General features: G+C 44.2%; 6 protein-coding genes across 6 annotated transcripts; 4 read left to right on the forward strand and 2 right to left on the reverse strand.

Moving 5' to 3' along the window:
- Positions 1–3,773: 3,773 nt before the first annotated feature.
- LOC307240321 (claudin-4-like) lies at positions 3,774–4,989 on the forward strand. Its single transcript, XM_080014067.1, has one exon. The coding sequence runs from the start codon at positions 3,987–3,989 to the stop codon at positions 4,629–4,631; it is 645 nt and encodes a 214-aa protein (XP_079870193.1). The 5' UTR covers positions 3,774–3,986; the 3' UTR covers positions 4,632–4,989.
- Positions 4,990–8,721: 3,732 nt separating this feature from the next.
- On the forward strand, positions 8,722–9,357 carry LOC307240324 (claudin-4-like; the record flags this gene model as incomplete). Its single annotated transcript, XM_080014070.1, has 1 exon — positions 8,722–9,357. One exon carries the CDS (start codon positions 8,722–8,724, stop codon positions 9,355–9,357), a length of 636 nt encoding a protein of 211 aa, XP_079870196.1.
- Positions 9,358–10,695: 1,338 nt separating this feature from the next.
- LOC307240322 (claudin-4-like) lies at positions 10,696–11,948 on the reverse strand. Its single transcript, XM_080014068.1, has one exon. It carries the CDS (start codon positions 11,918–11,920, stop codon positions 11,279–11,281), a length of 642 nt encoding a protein of 213 aa, XP_079870194.1. The 5' UTR covers positions 11,921–11,948; the 3' UTR covers positions 10,696–11,278.
- Positions 11,949–12,545: 597 nt separating this feature from the next.
- LOC307240323 (claudin-4-like) lies at positions 12,546–14,040 on the reverse strand (the record flags this gene model as incomplete). Its single annotated transcript, XM_080014069.1, has 1 exon — positions 12,546–14,040. The coding sequence occupies one exon, from the start codon at positions 14,038–14,040 to the stop codon at positions 13,399–13,401; it is 642 nt and encodes a 213-aa protein (XP_079870195.1). The 3' UTR covers positions 12,546–13,398.
- A 1,694-nt stretch (positions 14,041–15,734) lies between these two features.
- On the forward strand, positions 15,735–16,367 carry LOC307240325 (claudin-like protein ZF-A89; the record flags this gene model as incomplete). Its single annotated transcript, XM_080014071.1, has 1 exon — positions 15,735–16,367. The coding sequence occupies one exon, from the start codon at positions 15,735–15,737 to the stop codon at positions 16,365–16,367; it is 633 nt and encodes a 210-aa protein (XP_079870197.1).
- A 1,874-nt stretch (positions 16,368–18,241) lies between these two features.
- LOC307239953 (uncharacterized protein) lies at positions 18,242–27,321 on the forward strand (the record flags this gene model as incomplete). Its single annotated transcript, XM_080013529.1, has 5 exons — positions 18,242–18,792; positions 19,525–19,663; positions 21,528–21,821; positions 21,905–22,405; positions 26,137–27,321. The coding sequence occupies 5 exons, from the start codon at positions 18,242–18,244 to the stop codon at positions 27,175–27,177; spliced, it is 2,526 nt and encodes an 841-aa protein (XP_079869655.1). The 3' UTR covers positions 27,178–27,321.
- Between the last annotated feature and the right edge of the window lie 150 nt (positions 27,322–27,471).

Below are 27,471 nucleotides of genomic sequence, written 5' to 3' on the forward strand. Positions count from 1 at the left end.
AAACTGAATCCTCAATAAAGAAGTTTGGTATAATACAGAAATAAAATGTGCTAATAATATAAATAAAAGTAATATAGAAATAAATAAGAAATGTAAAGCATTAATTAATAATGAAAAAAATCACAATGACTTAATTAGCTGTTTAGATAGACATGTTATGTATGTATGTATATAGTGTATGTACTGTATAATACACTATATTACATTGTACTGTATATCATCAGCCACATCCAGCCCGCAGGTGGTTTACGAGGGGGCTGCAAGTGGGCCACCAACTCATAGGCGACACATTAAGATTTAAATTCTTAGATATTTATATATTTTTTGAATTGAGGCCACTATGAGTATTAATTGCACTTTTTTTAAACTATTTAATGTTTTCCTTTGGCGCTCCCTGCCTCGATAAATTCATTCCGCAGACCACAGTTGATTCCCCAGCCTTTTGACATTAATCTATTTAGCAACTCATAGACAGACAGACAGGCAAGCAGACAGACAGACAGACAGACAGACAGACAGGCAGACAGACAGACAAACAGACAGATGGACAGACAGACAGATATATAGCTCTTCCTCCTCTAAACTTTTGTGTGAGTGTTAACAACTTCCTCCCCATAGCTGGTATAAGCAGGTAAAACCTGCTTTGTTTGCTCTGGTTTCCATGGTGACACCTGTACCACACCCCCATTCTCTGATTGGAGGAAAGCTCGAGGTGAAACCAGGCGGTGAAATCGTCTCAGACATTCATTACCCGGATGCACGAAATGCGAAAAACAACAACAACAACAACAACAACAACAACAACAACAACAACAACAACAACAACAAAAACCTTTAAAATGCAATTCAAGTGCTGAGCATTATTTTGAGGATATCATGAGGCCTAATAGGGACGATCAGATGAAATAAACCATATTTTCCATATTGTCGATGGAGGACAGTAGTGGATGTTTAGGAGCCCTGAGGGTTAAAAGAACAACAAAAAAAACAACATCAACATCAACATGGTGGATGTGGAAGCAGGTCACTGGTGGGCGGTGCAACAGCCCGCAGCTGTTTGGAGTTTAAACAAGGGATCACACAGTCCACAGCAACAACAACTACAACAAAGGAGGGATAGTAAAGCTCCTGTTTTCCTTTTGCCGTCGCCGTCAACTGTCCAACGTTTGGCTTGACGACGTGGCTCACTCCAAACTTTAAAATGACACTCACAACAAATCTGGATCTGGATCTGAATCTGAATGTGAATCACTCATTTTTCATACACAAGGAATTTGTGGTGGTGAGGATTGGTGCGTTTCTCTACAGACAATTCACTTCGATAAAGCAACAGTGTGGACAAAGAAACCCCAAAGACAGCCAAGTATAAATTAAAAATATAAATATAAAATAATATATTTTATAAAAATATAAAATAATAATCATTTATATGGTAACACATTATGAACAATTCATAAATTATACATATATTATTATACAATAGATAAATATATGAATTATATAAAATATATAAATTACAACTGACTTTAGATTAAAAAGAATCTAGTAACAGTATTTTACTGTTATAAGATTTTCTACTGGAAAAAGAACGAGCTCTCCCGTTTTCCCGTTTCGTCATCTTTTGGGACGCGAAACCCAGTTCGTGACGCTCCCGTGTTTGACCCTTCCTCCCACCGTCCCCCCGTTTTAATATTTCCCGTAAATGTCCCGTATTTTTAACCTTTCTAAAAATGAAAAAAAATTAATAAAAGTTTGGCGGTAACGGTGGCCATCCGCCGCGTGTTTGTCCCAATAAAACCCAATATAAACAGTGTTTTGATTGTGGATATATTTCTTTGATTTCTTCTATTTTATTTCATTTTTATTTCCCTCTGTTTCCTCCCTGAGTGAAATACAAAAAGCCCTGTCTGTAAATTTCGAATTGTGATTAAAAAGTAAAAATGTAATTGAAACCTCATGCTTACATCAAGAAGACGCCATCCCTGACATGTGGTTGAAAACAAAATGTAATATAAACAAATAATACATTTAAATATATGGAAGAACTCAATACATTTTTCGAAAATGCATGTAGATATATTGAAATTTTATGGCAAAACATAATCACGATGCAATCGCCCATTTTTCTATTATTTAAATATATGTTCAAATTCATTACTTAATAATATAGTCTTTGGAAAAAATATATATGGTTACTTTATACTATATACGAAAATAGGCAATAATTGCTATATTCTACAATAAATCAATATTAATTTCACATCATATTTTTCATTTGATAATAATAATATTGTTGTTGTAATTGTTATTATATTAACATAGTTTATAACTTATTATTATTATTATCATCGTCATCATCGTCATCATCAAAAACCACAGAAAAGGGCAAAATGGTGAATCCTAGCGGGGTCCGACCACCTGAGGGCGCCCATCGGGCCCGTTTAAGGCCTCAAGACCTATTTTGAGCCTACGTTTACCATTTGAGGAACCAAATTGAGGAGCATCGCTCCCCAAAACGAACGAAAACAATGACATATTTGAAAAAGTGACGGCTTTTGTTGCTTTAATACAATGTGCTGGGGCATATCAGTCAACCCCGATGCCAAAATGGCGCAGCTCTTCATTTTCCATTTCATGTCAATTTTCAGTCCAATTCAAAGAGTTGAGCCAGACACTGAGTAAAGTGTGAAATGTCTGGATTCTTTCATCTTCAGGCAAAACTGAGAAGATGATTCATCCATTATTACTTATTACAAAGGGAGACATAAAGGATAAGAGTCATATGATCTAAGTCATGTGAGTCACGCTCCTTTAACTATGAGTGTTTTTATTGTTAGAACCACATTACACTTCAACACCTCCCTTATGACTGTATATTCTATGTTGTTTTATTTTTTTTACTATTGTTTTTTTTTATAATTATGAAATCACTTGATGCCCTCGACTGTGGAGGGTTATTATTATTTAGGATGTCTGGGAAAATATATATATATATGTAAACAGGTTTAGAGAATTCACACTGTGATCCAATGTGTTTTTAAAATGAAATCAAATATTATTAGTAAGCTGAGTTGTTCATGTCCACGAATAAAATAAGTAAATCAAGTCCAGTTTGAAAATAGTCAAATTCGTATATGAATTTTAGCTAAAGTTAAATATAATTTGATTTATGTTGGTTTTATTGATTTTTTATCAATATTATTTTTGTTGTTATATTTTCATGGCCATTATTTTATTTTACTTATTTTACTTATATTATCCAGATAACTCACTATCTCACCGGCCTTGGCAGCTGCTCCTTTTTCAGAATTTCAAATACAGGTATGAATTTAAAAAAAACAAAGACTCCGAATACACGGTATGCCAGTTCTCTCGAAATCCTTCTCCCTTTGTTCCCATTAAATGTATTTGTCTATGTGTGTGTGTATGTGTGTGCATGTGTGTGTGTGTGTGTGCATGTGTGTGTGTGTGTGTGTGTGTGTGTGTGTGGGTGTATGTGTGTGCGTGTATGTGTGTGTGTGTCCGTGTGTGCGCGCGCGTGTGTGTGTGTGTGTGAGTGTGTGTGTGTGTGTGCGTGTGTGTGTGTGTGTGTGGTGGAGGAGTTAGAGGACCTGTGAAACTGGTTGGTCGTGTTGCTTCCGGCCGGCCCTCCCCTTTTCTCTCACCTCAGATCATATGAAGCTGTTCCCCTCTGGGGCTGTCTTCCATTTGGCTGATCGGAGGCAGTGCCAGCCCAGTTAGAAACACAGCCAGAGACCAGAATAAGACTCGGACTACAACAAAGACCAAGAACCGGGACAAGGACCAAAGGAAAGGCCAGGAACCAGAACAAAGACCAAAAGAAAGACCAGGAACCAGAACAAAGAGCAAAGGAAAGACCAGGGCCACAAGAGTCCACAACAGGGCTTTGAGACCGGTCTCCAGTCAACCGCCCGTCGCGTAGAAGAACCCTCTGATCCAGGAGCAACCGAAGGCCCTGATCGGAGATGGTGTCCGCCGGGTTGCAGATGCTGGGCACGGCGCTGGCCATCCTGGGATGGATCGGCGCCATCGTGGTGTGCGCGCTGCCCATGTGGAAGGTGACGGCCTTCATCGGCAGCAACATCGTCACGTCGCAGACCTCCTGGGAGGGAATCTGGATGAGCTGCGTGGTGCAGAGCACGGGCCAGATGCAGTGCAAGGTCTACGACTCCATGCTGGCCCTCAGCTCCGACCTGCAGGCCGCCCGGGCCCTCACCGTGCTGTCCGTGGTGGTGGGCGTCATGGCCATCCTGATGGCGGTGGCCGGCGGCAAGTGCACCAACTGCGTGCAGGAGGAGCGCGCCAAGGCCAAGGTGGGCATTGCGTCCGGCGTGTGCTTCATCGTGGCGGCCGTCCTCGTCCTGATCCCCGTCTGCTGGACCGCCCACACCATCATCCGCAACTTCTACAACCCGCTGATGGTCAGCGCCCAGAAGAGGGAGCTGGGCGCGGCGCTGTACATCGGCTGGGGGGCCGGCGCCCTGCTGCTGCTCGGCGGGGCGCTGCTGTGTAGCAACTGTCCCCGCAAGGAGGACGACTCGTACAAGGCCCGCTACAAGGCGGCCAGCTCCGAGGCCTCGGTCCCCCGGTCCAGCAAGGACTACGTCTGAGGAGGCGGGACGGGGCCGGCGGGCGGAGGAAGGGGGGGATGTTTGTTGAGGGTTTTGAGTTTTGAGGGTTTTAAAAGCTCGACGGTCATGAAGGTGTAAAAAAACCTCAACAAACAAACAACAACAAAAAAAGAACAGAACCCCGCCCCAAGGAAGCCACAGGGGTTGTTTCTGTGTTCCAGCCTTCACTTTATTGTTGTTTATCTTATTGTTGTTTATCATGTGGTGAATTTTGTATTCCTGATCATAACCTTCTGTCCCTTGCGTTGAAGTTTTATACCGTGTTAGTCGAGGTTGTTTTGAGGAACCACCGCATGTAGGAGTTTCATGAAGTAAAAATAAATATTTTGTTTACAAATCTGAAAATGGTCCTCTCCTACTTCTGTGCATGATCGTACTGGTTTAATACGAAAAGACGAAAGACTGAAAGACACTTTGGATGTGCTTTTCTTAATGTATGTGATATTGCACAATGTGATTCTGTTCGATGATGAATTAAAGCCTTTAAATTACATTTGATTTCAGTTGCAAAGGGATCCAGCCATAATGTTCCTTTTTCTCTCTTTGGGGGACTATGCAGCCATTTTGAATGAAACCACCCAAGCCCTGTATGTTACAGGCGTCCATTTTAAATGTGGGGTTTTTTTTGTTTTTTTTACTGGTAGATCCGGTCTGGGCGTGGCAGAACAAAGGCTGCTTGTTTGAATTTGTGGCCAGAGTATGTTTTAATTTCAAATAAAAGGCCCAATTTCTATGGTTTTAACGTGAGAAGGAATTCCTAACGCATTTAATAGGAAGAGGAAAAAGAAAAAGCAGATCTGGCTGTCCTGAGGAACAGCTTCAATGTAAATGTAGTTTACCTGATGTTCTTGTTGAGTTCCAGTTTTCTGCCACACCTGTGGAAGTGACAGGTGAAACAGTAAATTAGTGCAGCGTTATCTGGTGGACAACCGGAATAGTGTTATTCTGTAGTACTGCAACTACAACGAGACACGTTCACCAGTTTATAGAGAATTATGGAGGCTGTGTAATTGGAATTTTATCAAAAATAATAATAATAAAAATTATAATAACAATAATGATTATAATAATAATACAAATAATATTGAATAAATCATAAATCATTATTTTCTTTCCATCATTCACTATTATTTGTACATTGAAGCTGCAAACAGAAACTAGAAATAGAAACGTCTGTGAATTTAACACGTTGGCCTACTCCTTCCACAAACAACTTCCTTATGATCAAGTTAACAAGTTGTTTGTGTTGTTTGTGCAAATTTATCCTGCACGTGTTGCCAGTGACGATCAACTATGAAACTGTATGCGCAAACAATATCTAAAATATATATGATACGAAAATAAAAAATGAATACAGTATATCAAATGTATTTTTTTTACAGAAAATAATATATGAAGACAAAACCCACAGATGCTCGATCGGATCGAACCCTAACCCCGTCCATCCACATGATGGAGAAGAAAATACGATTCATCAGACCAGGCCACGTTCTTCAATTGCTCCATGGTCCAGTTCTGATGCTCACGTGTCCAATTGTAGGAGCTTTCAGCGGTGGACAGGGGTCAGCATGGACACTCTGACCGGTCTGCAGCTACACAGCCTCATACGCGGCAAGCTGTGATGCACTGTGTGTTCTGACACCTTTCTATCATAGCAGCATTTACTTTTTCACCAATTTGTGCTACAGTTCTACTAGTAGTATACTATAGTAAAACTTCTGTGGGATAGAACCAGACGGGCTAGATTTGGCTCCCCACGTGCATCAATAAGCCTTGGACACCCATGACCCTGTTGCCGGTTCACCGGTTGTCCTTCCTTGGACACTCTTGGTAGGTACTAACCACTGCATACCGGGAACACCCCACAAGACCCGTCGTTTTGGAGATGCTCTGACCCAGTCGTCTAGCGTCACAATTTGGTCCTTGTCAAAGTGGCTCAGATCCTTACGCTGCTTCCAACACATTAACTTCAAGAACTGACTTGTCACTTGTTGCCTAATATATCCTTAATATAATAATAATAATAATAATAAAACAGTTTATATATAATAATAATATATCCCACCCCTTGACAGGTGCCACTGGAATGAGAGGAGCAATGTTATTCACTTCACCTGTCATTGGTTTTAATGTTGTGGCTGATCAGTGTGTATATATAAATATATATACACAGTCACAAATATTTCCTAATTTTGGATTTTTATCCACATAGTGGATTTTCAGTTGAAGGTAACCCCACCCCCACCCCCACTCCCCCACCCCTCTATGGGGGTGGGGGAGGACTATGGCAGTTACAAAGCAGACTTTGGGTTTCTATTGTATGCGTGTGTGTGTGTGTGTGTGTGTGTGTGTGTGTGTGTGTGTGTGTGTGTGTGTGTGTGTGTGTGTGTGTGTGTGTGTGTGTGTGTGTGTATGTGTGTGTGTGTGTGTGTGTGTGTGTGTGGGTGTAAAGGTGAGGCAGTGGGAGGGGGCATTTGCACAGGTGGGTTCTCCAGCCATTGTTCACTGTCTCGGGGCTTTTGTCTTGAGGCACATAATGCGTGGGAATAATGGAGGCCGGGGAGCAGACAAAGCCTCGGCAGGTCCAGTGTCGGCTTTCCGCTTTTGTCTGGAGGAACAGAAACTCCACCCTGAAGGTCCATCCTACCGCAGAGTCCAGGGAAGTTCTCACAAGGGCAGCAGCAGATCTCCAGCACGCCTGGGCCAGGATACACCTCAACTCCCTTCCATAACAGGGAGTAAGGTTGGAGGCTCGGTCGACTGATCTGAAGGTTTGTCAACGTTTAAAGGGGCTCAATGTTCAAGGTGGAATAAGGTCAGTTTTAATGTTTTTTAAACCGCTTGCCAAAACCTTCCAAAGGGTTAGCGCGCACCTGTCAGGATTGAGGATTGGATTATATTTCAAGTGTGTGTGTGGCTCTAAAACTGGTGCAGAAGTAGCACAACGAAATCTGGCGGTGATGATAGAAATAACAATACAATAATAACTCCATCCAGTTACGATCTACGTCCTATAAAGCTGTGTTTCGGTTCCCAGAAAACCCCGAAGGAGATGTTCCCCATCGAGGCGGGACAGATCGAGAAGAAAGACAGGATCATCCCTTCCCTGCCAGGTGAGGAGACGCTGCTTCCCCGTCACCAAATCATAATGCAACACACATTCTCTATTCAAAAACTCCAAATTCAAGTTTCTTATTTACACATTACTATAGTCCATTATGGTACAAAGCTGCTACTACCCGTACTTACTTACTTTACCTCTTACTGAACTAAATGTACAAATACCACAACACAAAATCACACACTGACATTTGTACTTAAGCAAAAGTATCTCAAACTAAATGTACTTAAATGTATTTAAAGTATTAAAAGTTAAAGTACTTGTCATATCCAGAGTCTACAATACTTCAAGTTCCATTTACAGATTATGTTTATATATTCTGTATATAGCTCTGGCGTGCTTTGTTCAATCTATACCTTTCATCAAGATGTTATTCTGGAAACCTAAATGGGTCTATTCTATGGAGCAGCAGCCCCGTCATCAGTCGGCCAGTTAATTGCGTCTGCCTGCATAAGAAATGAAACATTATTATTTCATTCTAAAATGACATGTTGTTGTGGCAGGTTTACATGCTGATCGTTAAATGAAGTGACCTCTCCGAGAAGCTGATCTACAGGCGATACCCTGAGATCCACACCTTCCATGTGAGTTTCTCAACAACATTCAGTTCTATCTGTGCATCACAGTGGGCGGTGCAAGGTACTGACGCTGCCAGGGTTTGGGGTTCTATTCCCTGTGGAGCTCAGTGGGTGAAGTCTAGTGCTGTTTAGAAGTTTGTTTGTATTGAAGTGAAAGTGACACATTTAATATGACAATAATAGTGTGTGTGTGTGTTTGTGTGTGTGTGTGTGTGTACTTGCATTTGAGTATGTATGTGTATATGGGGAATGTGGCCAATATGTTCATATGCTCACTTGATTTTTTCCCAAAATTTCCACATTTCCAATTACCCCCCAAAGTCTTCCGCTCATCACTAAAGCAGGTCCTGAAGAGGCGGAGGGGTTAACCATGGCTTCCCAGGGCCTGCAGATCATGGGTGTGCTCCTGGCCTTCTTGGGCTGGCTGGGCACCATCATCACCTGCGCCATGCCGATGTGGAGGGTCACGGCTTTCGTGGGGGCGAACATCGTGACGGCCCAGGTAATCTGGGAGGGTCTGTGGATGAACTGCGTGGTGCAGAGCACGGGCCAGATGCAGTGCAAGGTCTACGACTCCATGCTGGCGCTGCCCCGGGACCTGCAGGCCGCCCGGGCCATGGTCATCATCTCGGTGATGGTCGGGGTGTTCGGCGTGCTGATGGCCGTGGTCGGGGGGAAGTGCACCAACTGCATGGAGGACGAGGTGGCCAAGGCCAAGGCCTGCGTCGCCTCTGGGGTCATCTTCATCATCGCTGCCCTCCTCATCCTCATCCCCGTGTCCTGGTCGGCGCACGCCGTCATCCGGGACTTCTACAACCCCCTGGTGATCTCGGCGCAGAGGAGGGAGCTGGGCGCGGCGCTCTACATCGGATGGGGCTGCTCGGGGCTCCTGCTGCTGGGAGGGGGGCTGCTCTGCAACAACTGCCCCCCCAAGGAGGACCGGCCCTACACCGCCGCCAAGTTTGCCCCCGTCAGGACGGTGTCCTCGGCCCATGACTACGTGTGAGCGCCGGGCGTCTGAGGGATAGAATGTGTAGATGACGACTCTTAATCCAAAAATTTTAAATGACAGAATGATTAGAACGAATTTGATGTGAAGGAAGGAGACTAGAAACTCCCCTGTAAGTAGACGAAAACGCCACAAAACCAGGAAATAGCTTCTTGAAATCAAATTTTGTGTACATTTTGCTTTGAGTTGTTTATGATGGTTGGCTCCTTTACACAAATATTTTCACCTCTTCTTGATTCAATGCTATTATTGAAACCACATACAAGATTCTCAGAATGTCTCTATTTTCAAATGTATGCCTCCAGATAATGCCAAAATCATATGAACCATATTGTGATATGTTTTCCAAATTTCACTTTGTTTTTCATTTTACTGTCTAAATTCAATGCTGATGCCATCTGAAATCAACTTATCATTGAAAATTGGGAATTTAAAAGTATTTTTTAAGACACTATAATAATAATAAAGAAAAACTGAGAGTACTCGGAGTCATCTCGTCTTGACAAGCGGGCGTGATAAAGCGTTAGTGGAAGTGTGGGGGAGTGGGAGGGAATTTATTTAATGAGGTGAGGCTGATAGTCTGATCCCCGGGTCTTTCTGCCAAGGCGATAAATAATAAATAAACAGGGCAGTTTGCACATCGTCGCGGGGAACCGTTCTATTTCCCAGAAACTTGGGATAAAGAATATGAGCGTCACAGGCTCCGTAGCCATTTCCCTTTGTTTTCAGACTGTAGAAATCACTTTGGCAGCAGAATTTATGGTTTCAGTCGTACAATAGATAGATGTCCCAGATACGCATTCTGAGGTAGGATTGAAGTGAATAGAATAAGATATTGTGGGCTTAATACAGCCATACTGTTTAATACAAAAAAGAACTCAGAGAACATTTTTGATATTATTAAGAATCAAAGTACATATTAAAACATAGGTTTGTGCCTTACTTACACAATGTTTATTGAGCGTGAGAAGTCTGATTATTCTAAAGAATGAATCCACTTATGAATGAATCCACAGGCCGATTCATTTTAAGCACAATTTAGTTCAAGTGGAATTCAAATTCTTACTCTCCTGTGTCAATCCATCGCTTGTGTTTTTTTAAGTGAATTATGCCACCGAGAAACAAAAAAAAAATATATATATATCAAGATCGTAATCAGGACACAGAGAAAACACTAAAATCTTTTTATTTAAAGAGTAAATTAATGAACATTTCAACAACCTTACATTCCACAACGGATGGTTCCCCCTCACCTCGCAGGTAGGTGAGTGTAAAGGCCATTCATATGAAACACAATTTAGTTCAAATGGAATTCAAATTCTTACTTTTCCTATGTCAATCTTTTGGGGAACAAAAAATTAAATCTCAAACAAGATGCAGATAAAACTCATTGGAGCACAAAGATATGTCTTTTATTTAAATAGTACATTTATGAACATTTCGACACCTTACATTCCACAACGGATGGTTCCCCCTCACCTCGCAGGTAGGTGAGGGTAAAGGCCAGTGCACTTAAATGTCATGTACTGTACATTGCACCTGTAAATAGTATAGGAGCCAAATAGGGGGCTTTGCAAAACAAGAATGCACAGTAGTTCAAATACAAAAAAACAAAAGTCTGTCACTACATCTTTGAGAAGACACTAATTTGAAAGTTAAACTCATTGGGGCACATAGACAACATAAGCCCCTAATTTAAAGAGTATAAAACGCCACGGAATCTTCCAATTTTGAAATAGATGAAGCTGCACATACAGTCACTATAATCACCTTAAAGATGAGGACAAAGCCCAGTGCACTTAAGTGTACATTCCACCAATGCTCAGTATAGGTGCCAAACAATTAGGAAAGCAATGGCCTGTGCAGTAAAAAGCACAGAACGTATAGTGGTTCCATAATAACAATAAAAACAACAGAATCAGTCTTGAAAGACGGCCTCAGACAACTCCTTCATGGGCGTGGTGGACTTGGACGCAGAGTATTTGGTCCCTGTAGCATTCCTCCAACCCTGGCAGCAGAGCAGCGCCCCGCCGACCATCAGCATGGCAGCGACACCCCAGCCCAGGTACAGGCAGGACCCCACCTCCCGCCGCTTTGTGTCTGGCACCAAGGGGTCGTGGAAATCCCTGATGATGTTGCTTGTCAGCAGGCTGACGGTGACCAGGCATAGGGCGCCGCTCAGAATGAAGAATGCCCCCGCGGAGACGACCATTCGGGCTTTGACCACCTGGTCGGTCACACACGTCGTGCACTTCCCCCCGACCACGGAGAGCAGGAGGCCAAACAGCGAGAAGAGGATGGCGATGACCACCATGACCCGGGCGGCCTGTGTGTCCAGAGGCAGTGACAGAGGCGAGTCGTAGACCCTACACTGCATCTGGCCCGTGCTCTGCGCCGCGCAGCTCATCCACAGGCCCTCCCAGAACCTAATGGAAGTGATGATGGTGCTCTCGAGAACCGCAGACATCTTCCACATGGGCAAGACACAGATGATGATGCTCCCCAGCCATCCCAGCACCCCCAGGCCGATCCCCAGGAGCTGGAGTCCCAAAGAAGTCATGCTGCCTGTTTGTTTCGTTGCAGATCTTCCTCCTGGAGCCTCTAATATGAGAGCTTCCTCTATCTCAGAACATTTATAGACACCGAACCGCCCTCTAGCCCCCTCCGTCCACTGGGTGGACTTTAACCAGACACCCGTCCTGCAGCGTCCAGAGCTGTTTCCCAAAAGAACAATCTCCATCAAAACCAAGGTTGCGAAATTCAGTTGTAGGAGGAAAAACACAAGGCTTCAAGTTCAAAACCAGGGTTCAGTTTATTCAATTCTTGCGACACTAGGAAGTGGTTTTACCAGCACGTCCTTAGAAAAAGCACATGAACGATGAAAACTCATTCAATTTATCTTTCATTAAAAGTTACATTGAATCGAACATCTGCCAGCATCTGGATGAGTTGCCTGAATTTCCTCTGGGATTAAGAATGTTTTCTCTTCCCGCTCTATTTCCCCCAAACTCGGGACAAAGAATGTGAGCGTCACAGGCTCCGTAACCGTCTGCCTTTATTTACGGACTGTAGAAATCACTTTGGCAGCAGAATTCATGGTTTCAGTCGTACAAAATCTGACCCCCTCCCAGATATGCATTCAGAGGTCGGATTGAAATGAATAGAATAAGACATTGTGGGCTTAATACAGCCATACTGTTTAATACAAAAAATAATTCGGAGAACAGGTTTGATATTATTAAGAATCAAAGTACATATTAAAACATATGTTTGTGCCTTACTTACACAATGTTTGAGCGTGAGAAAAAACTGAGTCTGATTATTCAAAAGAATTAATCCACTTTTATATCACAACCCAGCACAGGTCGATTCATATGAAACACAATTTAGTTCAAATGGAATTCAAATTCTTACTTTTCCTATGTCAATCTTTTGTTTTTTTTTAAGTGAATTATTCCACTGAGGAACAAAAAATTAAATCTCAAACAAGATGCAGATAAAACTCATTGGAGCACAAAGATATGTCTTTTATTTAAATAGTAAATTTATGAACATTTCGACACCTTACATTCCACAACGGATGGTTCCCCCTCACCTCGCAGGTAGGTGAGGGTAAAGGCCAGTGCACTTAAATGTCATGTACTGTACATTGCACCCGTAAATAGTATAGGAGCCAAATAAGGGGCTTTGCAAAACAAGAATGCACAGTAGTTCAAATACAAAAAAACAAAGTCTGTCACTACATCTTTGAGAAGACACTTACAGTATTTGAAAGTTAAACTCATTGGGGCACATAGGCAACATAAGCCCTTAATTTAAAGAGTATAAAACGCCACGGAATCTTCCAATTTTAAAATAGACGAAGCTGCACATACAGTCACTATAATCACCTTAAAGATGAGGACAAAGCCCAGTGCACTTAAGTGTACATTCCACCAATGCTCAGTATAGGTGCCAAACAATTAGGAAAGCAATGGCCTGTGCAGTAAAAAGCACAGAACGTATAGTGGTTCCATAATAATAATAAAAACAACAGAATCAGTCTTGAAAGACGGCCTCAGACAACTCCTTCATGGGCGTGGTGGACTTGGACGCAGAGTATTTGGTCCCCGTAGCATTCCTCCAACCCTGGCAGCAGAGCAGCGCCCCGCCGACCATCAGCATGGCAGCGACACCCCAGCCCAGGTACAGGCAGGACCCCACCTCCCGCCGCTTTGTGTCTGGCACCAAGGGGTCGTGGAAATCCCTGATGATGTTGCTTGTCAGCAGGCTGACAGTGACCAGGCATAGGGCGCCGCTCAGGATAAAGAACGCCCCAGCGGAGACGACCATTCGGGCTTTGATCACCTGGTCGGCCACACACGTCGTGCACTTCCCCCTGACCACGGAGAGCAGGAGGCCGAACAGCGAGAAGAAGATGGCGATGACCACCATGACCCGGGCGGCCTGCGTGTCCAGAGGCAGTGACAGAGGCGAGTCGTAGATCCTACACTGTATCTGGCCCGTGCTCTGCACCACGCAGCTCAGCCACAGGCCCTCCCAGAGCTTCTGGGAAATGACGATGGTGCTCTTGAGAATCGCAGACACCTTCCACATGGGCAGGACGCAAATGATGATGCTCCCCAGCCATCCCAGCATCGCCAGGCCGATCCCCAGGAGCTGGAGTCCCAAAGAAGTCATGCTGCCTGTTTGTTCCATTGCAGATATTCCTCCTGGAGCCTCCAATATGAGAGCTTCCTCTATCTCAGAACATTTATAGACACCGAACCGCCCTCTAGCCCCCTCCGTCCACTGGGTGGACTTTAACCAGACACCCGTCCTGCAGCGTCCAGAGCTGTTTCCCAAAAGAACAATCTCCATCAAAACCAAGGTTGCGAAATTCAGTTGTAGGAGGAAAAACACGAGGCTTCAAGTTCAAGGGTTCAGTTTATTCAATTCTTGCAAGACTATGAGGCGGTTTTACCGCGGTTTTACCGCCTCATAGTCCTTTTTCCTTAGAAAAAGCTCATTAACTTTAAACTCATTCAATTTATCTTTCATTTAAAGTTAAACTGAATTGAACATCTGCCAGCATCTCATATGACTTAATTTAGATCATAGTAACCTTCAAGTCGTGACTATCGGAATCTTTGTCTAACCCCACATGGTGTACACTCAGCATTAGCCAACATAACAGGAATGTTTGACTTGCCCCCCCCCCCATTGTGGCCATGATGTGTCATACCAGCTAACTGCTAAACACAAAGTTATCAGTTATTAAACGGAGTTTATGAAAATGTTGCTTCGCTTCATGCAGGTAAGGAGGGGAGATGGGCCTAAACATGGAGACTGTCCAGCCAATCGACTCACTCACAAACATCCAGTAACTATCGAAAAAGTTCCATTTTAGAAGACTGATCCAATGGGGTTGAGCAATACAATCTGTTATGCTCTATTAGGGGCGGAAAACGACATATCAATGTACCTAAACGGTGCATGTTGTATTAGGGAAAGGCAAATAGTTTGTCTCTTTATCTTGGCTGGTAGCTCTACGGCCGTCAATGAGGTCACTGTGTTGACAGGACATGCTGCCATTCCACAAGATGTCGTATAAAAACCATCCAGGAAGACAGCAAAAATGGAGAACAGCAGGAAATGAGGATAGCGGTAGCTCCAAGAAGCCAAACATGTAGAGGAGAGGCTGATTAAAACGGTAAAAGCCGACAAATAAGTCACAGCAAGATAACGCGAAGCATAGAGGTAGAGCCCTCAGGAGCTGCAAGACTTCAGAAAAAGAAAAAAGAAAAAGAGACGGCCTAGCAGAAGCCAGCAGCAAGCCTAAAAGGGCAAACAAAGAGAGGACAAACAGTAAATGTATTGAAGAAGCCGTGTAGAAGAACAGCAGCCTCAAAAATTTTGAATAGACAAAAAAAAAACCTTGAATTAGAATGTTGGCAGTCAACCATCTCAACAACCTTATCAGAAAGCATTGACCTCGGTCATCACAGGAATCACTTCCCAAACTAGTATTAACAATAGTCTGGAATCCACCCAGATAAGAGCATCAGGTCTGTGGCAAACATCCATCAAAAGAAAGTAGTGTTACCGGCAGCTGTATATACAGTATAAACTAAATGAGGACATTAGTTGGTTGAACACTGTGGTTGGTCCACAGGAGGGCATGTCACTTCCACCAATTACCACAAGGGTCTTCTCACACAACTACCACAGGTTTTCTCAATTGATCAATTGAGGCGCAACCAATAACGAACAACCACCGCTCACCTGATGGGTGTAATATAAGTCGATGAGCCACTTGGAAGCTCATTGTCTCCTTTGTTGGTTTGCCACAGATTTTTGGTCCACCTCATTTCAGGTAATAGCCAGGTTGAAACATGGCGTCTGCCGGTCTCCAGATCTTAGGCATTTTCCTGGCGGTCATCGGCTTCTTGGGGGACATCATCGTGTGCGCCCTCCCCATGTGGCGGGTCTCTGCCTTCATCGGCAGCAACATCGTGACGGCCCAGACCTTCTGGGAAGGCCTGTGGATGAACTGTGTCATGCAGAGCACTGGCCAGATGCAGTGTAAGATCTACGACTCCATGCTGGCCCTACCCCGGGACCTCCAGGCCGCCCGGGCCCTGGTTATCATCTCCCTCCTGGTGGTCCTGATGGGCCTGCTGCTTGCCACGGCCGGGGGGAAGTGCACCAACTGCATCGAGGACGCGGAGGCTAAGGCTCGGGTGGCCGTCGCCTCGGGCGTCTTCTTCATTGTCGGCGGCATCCTCTGCCTGATTCCTGTGTCCTGGTCGGCCCACGAGGTCATCAGGAACTTCTACAGCCCCGTCATGGTTGATGCCCAGAGGCGGGAGCTGGGCGCGGCGCTCTTCATTGGCTGGGGCTCAGCTGGACTCCTCCTCATTGGCGGCGTTCTGCTGTGCTGCCATTTCCCCCAAAGCAAGTACCGAGGATACTCTGCCAAGTACTCTGCTCCCCGCTCAGCTGCCAGTGGAGGGGCCTATGTCTGAGATCCGCACCAGCACAATGAATTATTTTATCTTTTGTACTTTTTAACTTGTTTTATAATTTTTATTAAATGAGAATCTTCCTCTGTATGATACTTTGTCAATGATTGGTGCAGGTATTTTTTTTTTACTTAAATTCCTTAATTAGGCCAGACATTTAGTGAAACTTTTACTGTATGTACTTGGAGGGTCTTTAGACTTCAATGCTTATTTCAGACTTTATGATTCTGGCTTTTCTTTTCTTTTTGGCGCTAAATCGGCGGTCTCCCACGAGTAGTCACTGTTAAAGCCGTGAGCTAAGAGCCCGTAAATGCCCGGAAGCTATCAAGCAGTCTAAATATCTTGTTCTCTTGGCGCTACGCAATGGGAGTGCAGCTGCCAGAACCACCTGCAACAGTGATCATTTTATGGACCTAATAATTGCTAACTTTCACATGCATCTTGCTGTATTGGGGATGGTAGCTCAGGCGGTAGAGCTGGTGGTCTAGTGATCTAAAGGTTGCTGGTCCGATCCCAGGCTCCTCCTGCTAGCATGCTGTAGTGTCCTTGAGCAAGACACTTAACCCCTAATTGCTCCTGATGGCTGCGTCCGTTGGTGTTTGAACAACTGTAAGTCGCTTTGGATAAAAGCGTCTGATAAATGACTAAAATGTAATTTTAGTAACCTTTTTTTACCAAATTTCCTGCACACATTAATTTTGGGAGGGGTGAAATCATGTTTCCTACAAAATGTAGTTTCAAACCCCGACAGGCTAGTTGTTGCAAGATTCCCTCATAATACACAACTTTGTGTTGTGAACAGTATAGCGAACTGACCACTTTGAAAGTTGTGGCCATGGCATTACTCTTCTCGTCCCACATGAGCGAAGACACGTCTGCCCCACTCAAAATGATTTACATGCTTTGTGAAGTAACTCACCTTATCAATCAGCGTAATGTAATCAATCATGCCTCTTCAGCTATAGTAGCCTTTAAAATGCTGATTTGACTTAATTCCCTTCATGTATAATTTTACGTGAGACTTGGGTAATCTTGCAACAAATTGGTCTGAAGAGTACTCAAACAGCATTTTGCAAGTAAATGTCTAACTGAAGGCTTTAGAGTACTTCTGTATATGGCTGAGTTTATAACTTTCAGCTTTGAGATGCAGGAAGGTGTAGTTCACAGGAGCAAGGCCCGGTGATGCCCCTCTGCAGACATGCATTGGTGTCAATCTGGGTAAAGTGGACAAGTGTTTTCCACAAAAACTGCAGAATCTCCTAAGATTGTACTTTATTGCCAGCTTAAGCTGAACATGTCATTGTCCTGGTAACAGAATGAGTATATTTTTTGCACACTTTAGCGGAACAGAAAAAATTCTCCATTTTAAGACATTTCATGAACATCCCTCTCCATCTGAGTTCCCCCCAACCCCTGAAAAGCATTGAATTCTGTGCAACAATGCTGTTCTGATGACGCCCTGTCTCCATGGTAATGGACTTCCTCTCTCCCTCCCACTCATTCACACCGAGAAGGAATCAGGACGAGCAGGTAATCTGATCTGCAAACTAACGCTGCCGACCCGTCTCCACCCTCTTTCTGTCTCTCGCTTCCTCCAGAAAGAAAAATAGAACACAACTAGACAGCTCTCTAATTGCTAAACTTGTCCAGTAGTTTGGCAGTTTGTGTTTTTTGGGCTCTCTGCTTTTGGCTCACGTTTGTGCAACTGAATCCCCTTTTTGATTTCACCTGGGCGTCGACTTTTTGTTTTTGAGTTTTTTTCGCTCTATTTATCTGGGAGAGAAATGCAACTGAGCAATCAAACCAAATAGGATTTTTTTTGTTGACTGGGTGGCATCTGAAGTACATATTTTGCCCCTTCACATTTGGTCTCAACGATGGGGAACGATCTGGTCGCCCTCTTCCTGGCGATCGTGGGCTTCCTGGGTACCATCTTGATCTGCGGCCTCCCCATGTGGAAGGTGTCGGCCTTCGTTGGGGCCAACATCATCACCTCGCAGGTGTTTTGGGAGGGTCTGTGGATGGCCTGCGTGGTCCAGAGCACGGGCCACTCGCAGTGCAAGGCCTATGACTCGGTGCTGGCGCTGCCCCGGGACCTGCAGGCCGCCCGGGCGCTGGTCTGCGCCTCCATCGCCGTCAGCGCAATGGCCATCGGGCTGACAGTGGTCGGGGGCCGCTGCACCAGCTTTCTGCGGGACGACTGGCCGAGGAAGCAGAGCATCGGCATCGCGGGGGGCGCGGTGTTTGTGGTGGCGGGGCTCCTGTGCGTGGTGCCGGTCAGCTGGTCGGCTTACAACATCATCCAGGGCTTCTACAACCCGCTGGCCACCCAGGACCGGAGGGGCGAGCTGGGGGCGTCCGTTTACGTGGGCTGGGCCTCCGGAGCGCTGCTCATCATCGGAGGAGGGATGCTGAGCTGCACCTACAGGTGCTGAGGAACAGGAGGGAGAATCTTCTGCTCTGTTCTGTTAAAACCAGCTTTTAGTTATATATGCAGTACATGCAGAGATATCCGCTTTCAAGACATTTTCAAAACACAGAAGAACTCACAGAGAATTCTAAGGACTTTGTAAAATAGTAAAAATAACCTTTTTGTACATGAATGGTTTATTTTCTTCACAAAATAAAATTTATTTCTCATGTGTTTTAGGTTCCCTTCATTGCAGAAAAAGCAATCAGAAACAATAACATTGAAGATGTCACAGTGCTGCACTCGTGCATTGTGAAAAAGTTAGGTAGAAAAGATTTATAAAAACAATGGATATGTCAACAAATAGAAAAATAGTCATGTAAAGAAATATTATGCAAAAAAGTGCTATGTCAAAAATGTATGTAGAAAAATATTTGTGCAAAAAAATTGTTATAGAACAATAGGATTAGTATCTAGCTCTTTTGCATAGCTGCAAACGGAAAGTAGCTGTACAAGAAACTTTTATCTAGAAAATGCAAAAAAAAGAATAATGTCAAATAATATTTTTATGAAAACTAGTTATGTGTCACCTCAATCTGCATAAAAAGGAAGAAATACAAGATTTGGAATCCGGACAGAAGGGTTTGAAATTACCTTATGTATATTTACACAACACAGAAGGGAGGATCCGTGTGGTACACAGTACACACCGGTCAGGTGCTGAACATTACATTTGTTCAAGAGAACAAGGACCATGGCGGGCCACTGCCGGCAGATAGGGGGGTTGGCGTTGTGTCTGGTCGGGGTGATCGGGGTGTGCGTGGTCTGTGGACTCCCCATGTGGAGGGAGACGTCCTTCGTGGGAGCCAACATCATCACTGCACAGTCGGTGAGTCAGGATGGTGATATAAATCTATATCTTTTGATATCTAATATTTTATATTTCAATCATTTGTATTTAACGGACGGAGGAAGCGGTGAGGTGTCGGTATGTCTTAATTAAAAGTAATTAAAAAAGGAAAGCTAGGGGGATGGATAGATAAATGGACGAACGGACAGACTGACAGATACATAATAATATTGAAGCATAACTATTAATAATTTTGCTGGGGATGGACCCCCTGGAACCTCTTGAAGGACCCCATAGGGGTCCCTGAATCCGATGTTGAGACCCAATCGCTATAGGACAACAAAACAAGGCTCAATGATTTATTTTTATCAAACCATTTGATCGACTGTCATCTGGTGATGCAAGACCCGCGAGCCTTTCGTTCGCAGTGAACAAATCTTTAAAATGACTCTGGAGTTCGGAGTCACTCCGGCAAAAGAGAGGCGCAGTCGTTTTGTCTCACGACTCAGGAATCTCCGAGGTCGCGAAGAAAAACCAGAGATTCGAAGAGGGGCAGCTTAAGCCCCGTTTACAGAGTGTTGCGAGATATCGTACCAAAGAGAAGTGGCAAGATGGAGGATTTTAACAAGTGTTTTCCTGCATTGGCCAGTCTACACCGTGTTGACGACTGGAAACCTTTGCAGAAACTTTGTTGAAGAACGTTGGTGTGCAGACGGGATTTTTAGCTTCCTACCGCCTACGGGAAAAGTTTAATTTATCAGTACTGGCACAATTTGTGTTTGCTATGAGCCAAGGAGTAATCTGGGATCCCAGCGGTCTGTTTCTAAAAGGGTTTGTTAGTCCCTGGCAGAGGCTGGTCAGCCATGTCACGTTTTAATTAGCATCCTGCTAACAGAGCCCCCAGGCACAGGATTGGTCAAAACATATAAGGTGCAAAAGAAAAGTAAAACGCCCTGTTTCCACTAATTTTAGTGCCACCCCCAGTCAGATCTTTGAAAAAAGTCTCATTTGAGAGACTTAATGGCTCGGTAACTGCAACCACACGCTCAGGCATTCACTGAGACTCGAACCCCGATTCTCAAAGAAAAAGAGCATCCTGCCTGTGGTGTGGGGATGGTGTGGCTTAAGCAGCCACACCTGTCCTGGGTCTAGGTAACTGGGGCCCGGGATCAGAGTGGCTGCATACCTGTTGCTCCCCACACACACTCAGGGGAGGAGCCCTTGTCATGACACATCCTGTCCTGGGCTTGTTCCACCCAGCCCCTCGCTACAATAAACTGGTGTCTACAACCACGTCGTCTGTGTCTCTGTGCCGGAGGTCCCTGAAAACTCCACTCGGGTGGCGTGGGTTTGGCGAAAAAGGGCCACAGTGCCTTAACAAATTCCTTGAATTTCAATTCAGTGAGTGAATTGACCTGAAAATAATTACAGTGACTAAATATGATACGTGATTTAAGGCTCAAGGCATTTGGCCTCATTCATGTTGAATGTGACTGATGTCCACTTTAATGTTTCTCTCCTGCCTAAAGAAATTATTTTGAGAGAATCAGGCTCGAAGACATCTGAGATCCGAACTTTGCCTTCTGCCGCTGAAATCAAAGAAATTTCGCAGAATAAAATTATTCGGCAGTGTCACAACTTCAGGTGCGAAATCTGACCTTTCCCTAGAAAGAAATGGACTTCCGCTTTGCTTTTGACATTTGTCGGATTCAGTGTACAGCCGGCTTTCTGACTCTCGTTCATCGTTCACTAAGTCGTGCGTAACAGCAACCGAATCACACGAAACGAAAGAAGAGTCGGCCAAATCAAACGGTTCCTTTACACAGAGTCACTCGTCAGGAACCGAATCTTAAAAAAGAAAAAGAGAGGAGTGGAACCTTTCATCTGTGCTGTCCCGGTGCAGGTGTGGGACGGGCTGTGGATGCACTGCATCCTGCAGGCCACAGGGCAGATGCAGTGCAAGAAGCACACGTCAGCCATCACCATGACGACGGACATCCAGGCGGGCCGCGTCCTCACGCTGCTCTCCATCATTCTCGGGCTCCTGGGCTTCACCATCACGCTGCTGGGCGGGGGCGTGGTCAACTGCAGCGGTCAGCCGATTCAACCCATCTACACCCTGACGGAGTCCAACATGTCCGGCACCTCGTCCAAGGCCAAGGTGCTGGTTATACTGGGATTACAACCCCCGGGCTGGGTGCTGGGCTGGAGATAGCTATGCAGAAAAAAAATTTTCATTCTCATTTTATTAATTAACATATATATTAATTCTATCGCCAGGCGGCTCTGCTGGGGGGACTTCTCTGCATCCTGGCCGGGGTCCTGGTCCTGGTGTCGGTGTCCTGGTCTGCCGCCTTCACCATCTCCGCCTACAATGACCCGCTGGTGGTGGCGGCGTTGCGGCGGGAGGTGGGGTCTGCCATCTACATCGGGTGGGGTTCCACCCTCTTCTTGCTCCTGGGCGGGACTCTGATCTGCCTGGTGTGTGGGGCCAAGAGGAGTCCGCGGGACCCCTCGTACCGTACCTACCTGTCGTACGGCTACAACCCCAGCCCCGCCCTCATCACACCCCCCATCACACCCTACACCAGGTCCGAATTCTCCTACGACCCCGGTACGCTCGACCGCAGAATGGGAAATAAGATCTACAGTCCGGGCGTCGAGCCCAGAGGGAGATCCCAGAGTACTGATCCAAACTGGTCGGACCAGAGCAGGACCCCGTTTCTGGGGCCACAAACTAATCCCGCCATGCTCTTACACGACGCCCCCAGCAGGAACTCTGTGATGCCCGATAAATATTATGTGGCGCACGCTTTCTAGGTGGTAAATTGTTATTAATGAATTATTATCATGTTATTAACATTTCATTGACATGTTATTAACATCTCATTAACATGTTATTAACATGTTATTAAGTGTTATTATCATGTTATTAAAATGGTAGTAATGAGACGAAATGTGACCTCGATGCAATTCCTTTACACATGTACTCACGTGAAAGTAAAAAGTATTGTTTTTTTAAAAATCGACTCAGAAATTCAGAAAGGTTTTCTGAATTATAACTAGTTGTGTTTAACCACCTCTATTACTAGTACTATTTCCAATACTGTGTCGGTGTGTCAGGGTGTCAAAATGTGAATTAAGTGAGCTTTATTTTTTGTCTTTTTTTTCATCGCATAAGTATCAAAGTGTATTTTGTAGGTTGTTTTTCTTCATTTTTTCAATTTTCTTCTGCACCTCATGTAGAATTATTTTCACCCTTTCCGTGTTTAATTTGAAATAAATCATCTCTAATCTGTTGGTGCTGTGCTGTGCTGTGCTGGCTTCCTGTCATGCTGTGGAACCAGATTTTGGTTCAGCCAACGCTGGAATCCCACAAACCCGTTTTACCGCAAATAGGTAAAACAATGCAGCCAGCGACAAATACACTGAGTTTTATTGTTTACGTTGTAGGACAGAGACAATGTTTTAGCGATAAAAAACAAAACAAAAACGTATGTCAGGACCTATCTATGTCAGATCTTATAAAAGAACATTTTCAGCAATTTACAGACCAACATGCAAGACTCTTCAGGGGCCATTTAATGACATTTCTCAAATACATATACCATAATAATAATAATAATAATAATAATTGTATTATTATTTATTATTTATTATTGTTATTATTATTATTATTATTATTATTATTATTATTATTATTATTATTATTATTATTATGATTATTATTATTATTATTATAATACACTGATCTTTCTTTTGGTTAATTACTATTGGGCTTATTCAAGCTTTCAAGGAGCAGATTTTGCACAAAACAAAAACATGATATATAACTTATCATTTTTGTTTGCCTGTTTTCTCTCACAGCCACTTTTGCTACCAAATTTTAAAATGTAGATTTCTTATTTAAACAGTACATTATGCCGACTGGCCACACTTTGGGCAGGCTTCATTTCATGTCTAACAAATACGTGCGGCGATTAAACTCAACCTTAAATTTAACCTTGGCATCGGCAGTATAGTAGAGCCGCGGTCACCATGCTTATTTTAAATGTTATTTTAAATTCTCTGGATAAAAAGAAAGCAATGCTGTGCCACACTCAAAGTTCATCTGTTACTTTTAGAGGCTTTTGAAACCACTGATCACAGCGTTTTACTTCATTAAATAAAACTATTATTGGAAGATCTCGCTGGTTTCATGCATATTTGTCTTGCGGAACACATACTCACGCACACAAATATAAATATATTGTGTGTGTATATATATATATATATATATATATATATATATATATATATATATATATTTTTTTTTTTTTTATTTTATTTTATTTTATTTTTTCTATAGTTTTGTTTAGTATCAAATCGACTTCCACAAGGATCCGTTTTCGGCAACAGACAGTACTGTAATCATGTTCGTGCTTTGCAGACGACAGCATTTTATACATCTGGTTCTCCTCAAAGCCAAGACACAACCAGATGACACATTCTTCCGGAATCCGTAGAGTTGTTTTGCTGTTTCCCATGAAATTAAATTTTGCAATCTCGTAAATCCCTGGGAATATCTTTCTCGACTTGGATCGGAAGCAGAAAAGAACCAACGTGTTTGTTGTTTTGAAACAGAGCATTTCTCTCTCTCCACTGTCGTCCCTGCTCCTAAATGTCACGCTCGGTTCTATCGTGGAAGATAGGCGTTCAGTCTTTCTTCATCTCTCAGGCTCAATGAATTACATACAAAATGACGTTCAAATATTTAATTCCGTCAAATGCCTTTAAATTCTTATTTTTTGACCTATTCAACCAAGGGACGTCGTCTTTTCAGGTTTCAATCTAAATGGGATCGAGGTTCCAATCGATGCGTTTGGCTTCTCCGACCTTACCAACGCGTTGGGGCCAAAATCTCGTCCGACGTTTCATTGGAGCAGGTTGGCAGTTCAAATGGTGATAGTGGCCCCTAATCACCCAGAAGACGTTTAAAACATCCTTTCATCTTGTCTCGAGGATCCTTATTTACAGCTTCAACACTGAGGAGCAACAAAACCTCTCTTTCTAATCAGTTGCCTGTTTACAGTGGAAACAACAGACATTTTCAGGAGCAACATAAGATGTTTCATATCAGATGAAGTTACATCAACAAATCATATATTCATATATATATATATATATATATATATATATATATATATATATATATATATATATATATATATATAAACCAAAACAATACAAGTTAATTCAAGTAAACATAAAAATAAAACAATGATCAATAACACTTTGGCAATATGCAACAAACCTAGTTAGAAACAATACAGATAAACATAAAAATGAACAAAAAAAAACAATGAAATAAACTGAAAAAGTAAACGAGAAACAAGAAAGAAATTGGCATTATACAAGAAACATATAAATAACTGGGAGATAGCGATTATTTTGGCAATGTGCAATAGACCTAACAATCACAATAAAGATTTTTCCTTTTTTAAGTCAACCAGAAAAACAAACAATGAACAATATAAAACATTTACAACAATTAAAAATGTAGTAAAAATAATCTCTATACTGTAGATAACTTTTTTTCCCATAGATACCCAATTTCTTTCAAATTGTGATCAAATCAATGGGATTAAAGACTTCGATTCAAAGAGTGAGAATAATGTAGAACGCGGTTTCACCGAAACCCCAGCGCATATCCTCTCAGGTGATTATCACTTATTATGTCACGAGATGACAGAGATGACATCAATGTTTTTGTGCTTTTTCCTTCTCTCTCTTTCTCTCAGTTCAAGTCACATGGGAACGTGGGAAACGTTTGTTTACTTTTCCAAAGGGAACGGAAAACAAAACGTTTTTAAATATAATAATATATATATATATATATATATATATATATATATATATTTATAATATATTTAATACAATTAAAATTAAAAAGTGTAGTTGTTGCGGTCTATATATTCAGGTATACAGTGTCTATATACAATGAGTGGAGGTCACCTAAAATAAAAATAGAACATTTGAAATATTGCTTCTCTCTCTCTCTTTTCTCATTTCTCATTCCGTCAGCTTCCATCCCTCCCCCCTCTGCTTCTGTCTCCCTGGAGTGTGGGTGTGGTTGTATATATACCTGCCCAGCAGCACAAAGGCAGGTAGGGAGAGAGAGAGAGAGAGAGAGAGAGAGAGAGAGGGAGGGAGCGAGAGACAGAGAGAGAGAGAGAGAGAGAGAGTGAGAGAGAGAGAGAGAGAGAGAGAGAGAGAGAGAGAGGGAGGGAGCGAGAGACAGAGAGAGAGAGAGAGAGAGAGAGTGAGAGAGAGAGAGAGAGAGAGAGAGAGCGAGAGGCGGAGGGAAGGGTAATGTAAAAGATCAGTGTTCACCTGGAAGCAGGTGAGAGCAGAGGCTGAAGTGGGAGCTGCAGAGCCGCCAGAAAAACAAAAAGGAGGTACGGAGGTAGGGATGGCGTAAACCGCACGACACCACCCTCTTGCAGGAAGAAAGGAAGGAGGACCGGGACTAGCACGGAGAGGAAGAGGAGGAAGAGAGAGGGAGCCGACTCGGAGGAGGGGAGGCGATGGCCTCGGTGGGGATAGAGATGCTCGCCAGCGCCCTCTGCCTGCTGGGCTGGGTGGGCGTGGTGCTGAGCTGCGTGCTGCCCATGTGGCGCGTCACGGCCTTCGTGGGCACCACCATCGTCACGTCGCAGACGGTGTGGGAGGGGATCTGGATGTCCTGCGTGGTCCAGAGCACCGGCCAGATAATGTGCAAGCCCTACAACTCGCTGCTGGCACTGGGGGCCGAGATGCAGGCCGCCCGGGCCCTCATGGTGATGGCCGCGGTGATGTGCAGCATGGGCTTGGTGCTGGCCTTCATCGGCGGGAAATGCACGCACTTCCTGGAGGAGACGGGTGGCCGGGCCAAGGCCAGGGTGGGCCTGGCGGCCGGTGCGGTGCTAATTGCGGCGGGCCTTATGTGCCTGATCCCGACGTCGTGGGTGGCTGGCGCCGTGGTGCGGACCTTCTACAGCGCCTCCATCGACGCCCAGCGCCGGGAGATCGGGGCCAGCCTGTACATCGGCTGGGGGGCGGCCATCTTACTACTGCTGGGGGGCGGGCTCTTCATCAGCTCCGCCTGCCCCCTCGCGAGGGGCGACGAGGACGACAAGAGCCCGTCGGTGCGCTACCTGGTGGTGCGCTCCTCCGACGGGTCCAGCCGGGTGGTGTCCCGGACCAGCAGGGGGCGGCCCACCGCATCACAGCCCGGCGGACCACCGAGCTCGGAGGGAGCGTCCACAAAGTCTGCGCTTCAGGGGGCACCGCTCTACTACACCAAGCCCCCTCTGGAGGATGGGCCCGGGTCGGAGGGGTCGGAGGGCGGCAAGGCGCCGTCCACAAAGTCTCAGTTGAAATCGCGCCTGGGTTCCACCAAATCGGAGCCAAGCGAAGCGCCGTCCACCAAGTCGCAGCTGAAGCGAGCGGCGTCCGGCGACAGTTTGCTGGAGTCGCCGGCGTCCCAAGGGGCGGAGGACACGTCGTCCAACCCGGCCAGGACATACCTGTGATGCCCACCTGCGTGATGGACGCATTCTGACATTAACATCCACTTGGGCAGTACATGCTCAGCCTCCTTTGACCACATCCAGGGAATTTTTTCAAACACTCAAAGAATAAAAATCTTTTTATCAAATTTTGCACTATTTACACCTGCTGTGACGACCAAAATACACTACGCTACCGTCCCTGAAACACATCATCTTTATGTTTCTTTTTTTATAAATTCTGTTTTTGTGATCTCTGCAATGTACTTTTTATTATGATATGTGAATATGCATGTTTTCAAACATAGACATTTGCAC

This window comes from Zeus faber, assembly GCF_960531495.2.
Source record: "Zeus faber genome assembly, chromosome: 14".
Lineage (NCBI taxonomy): Eukaryota > Metazoa > Chordata > Actinopteri > Zeiformes > Zeidae > Zeus > Zeus faber.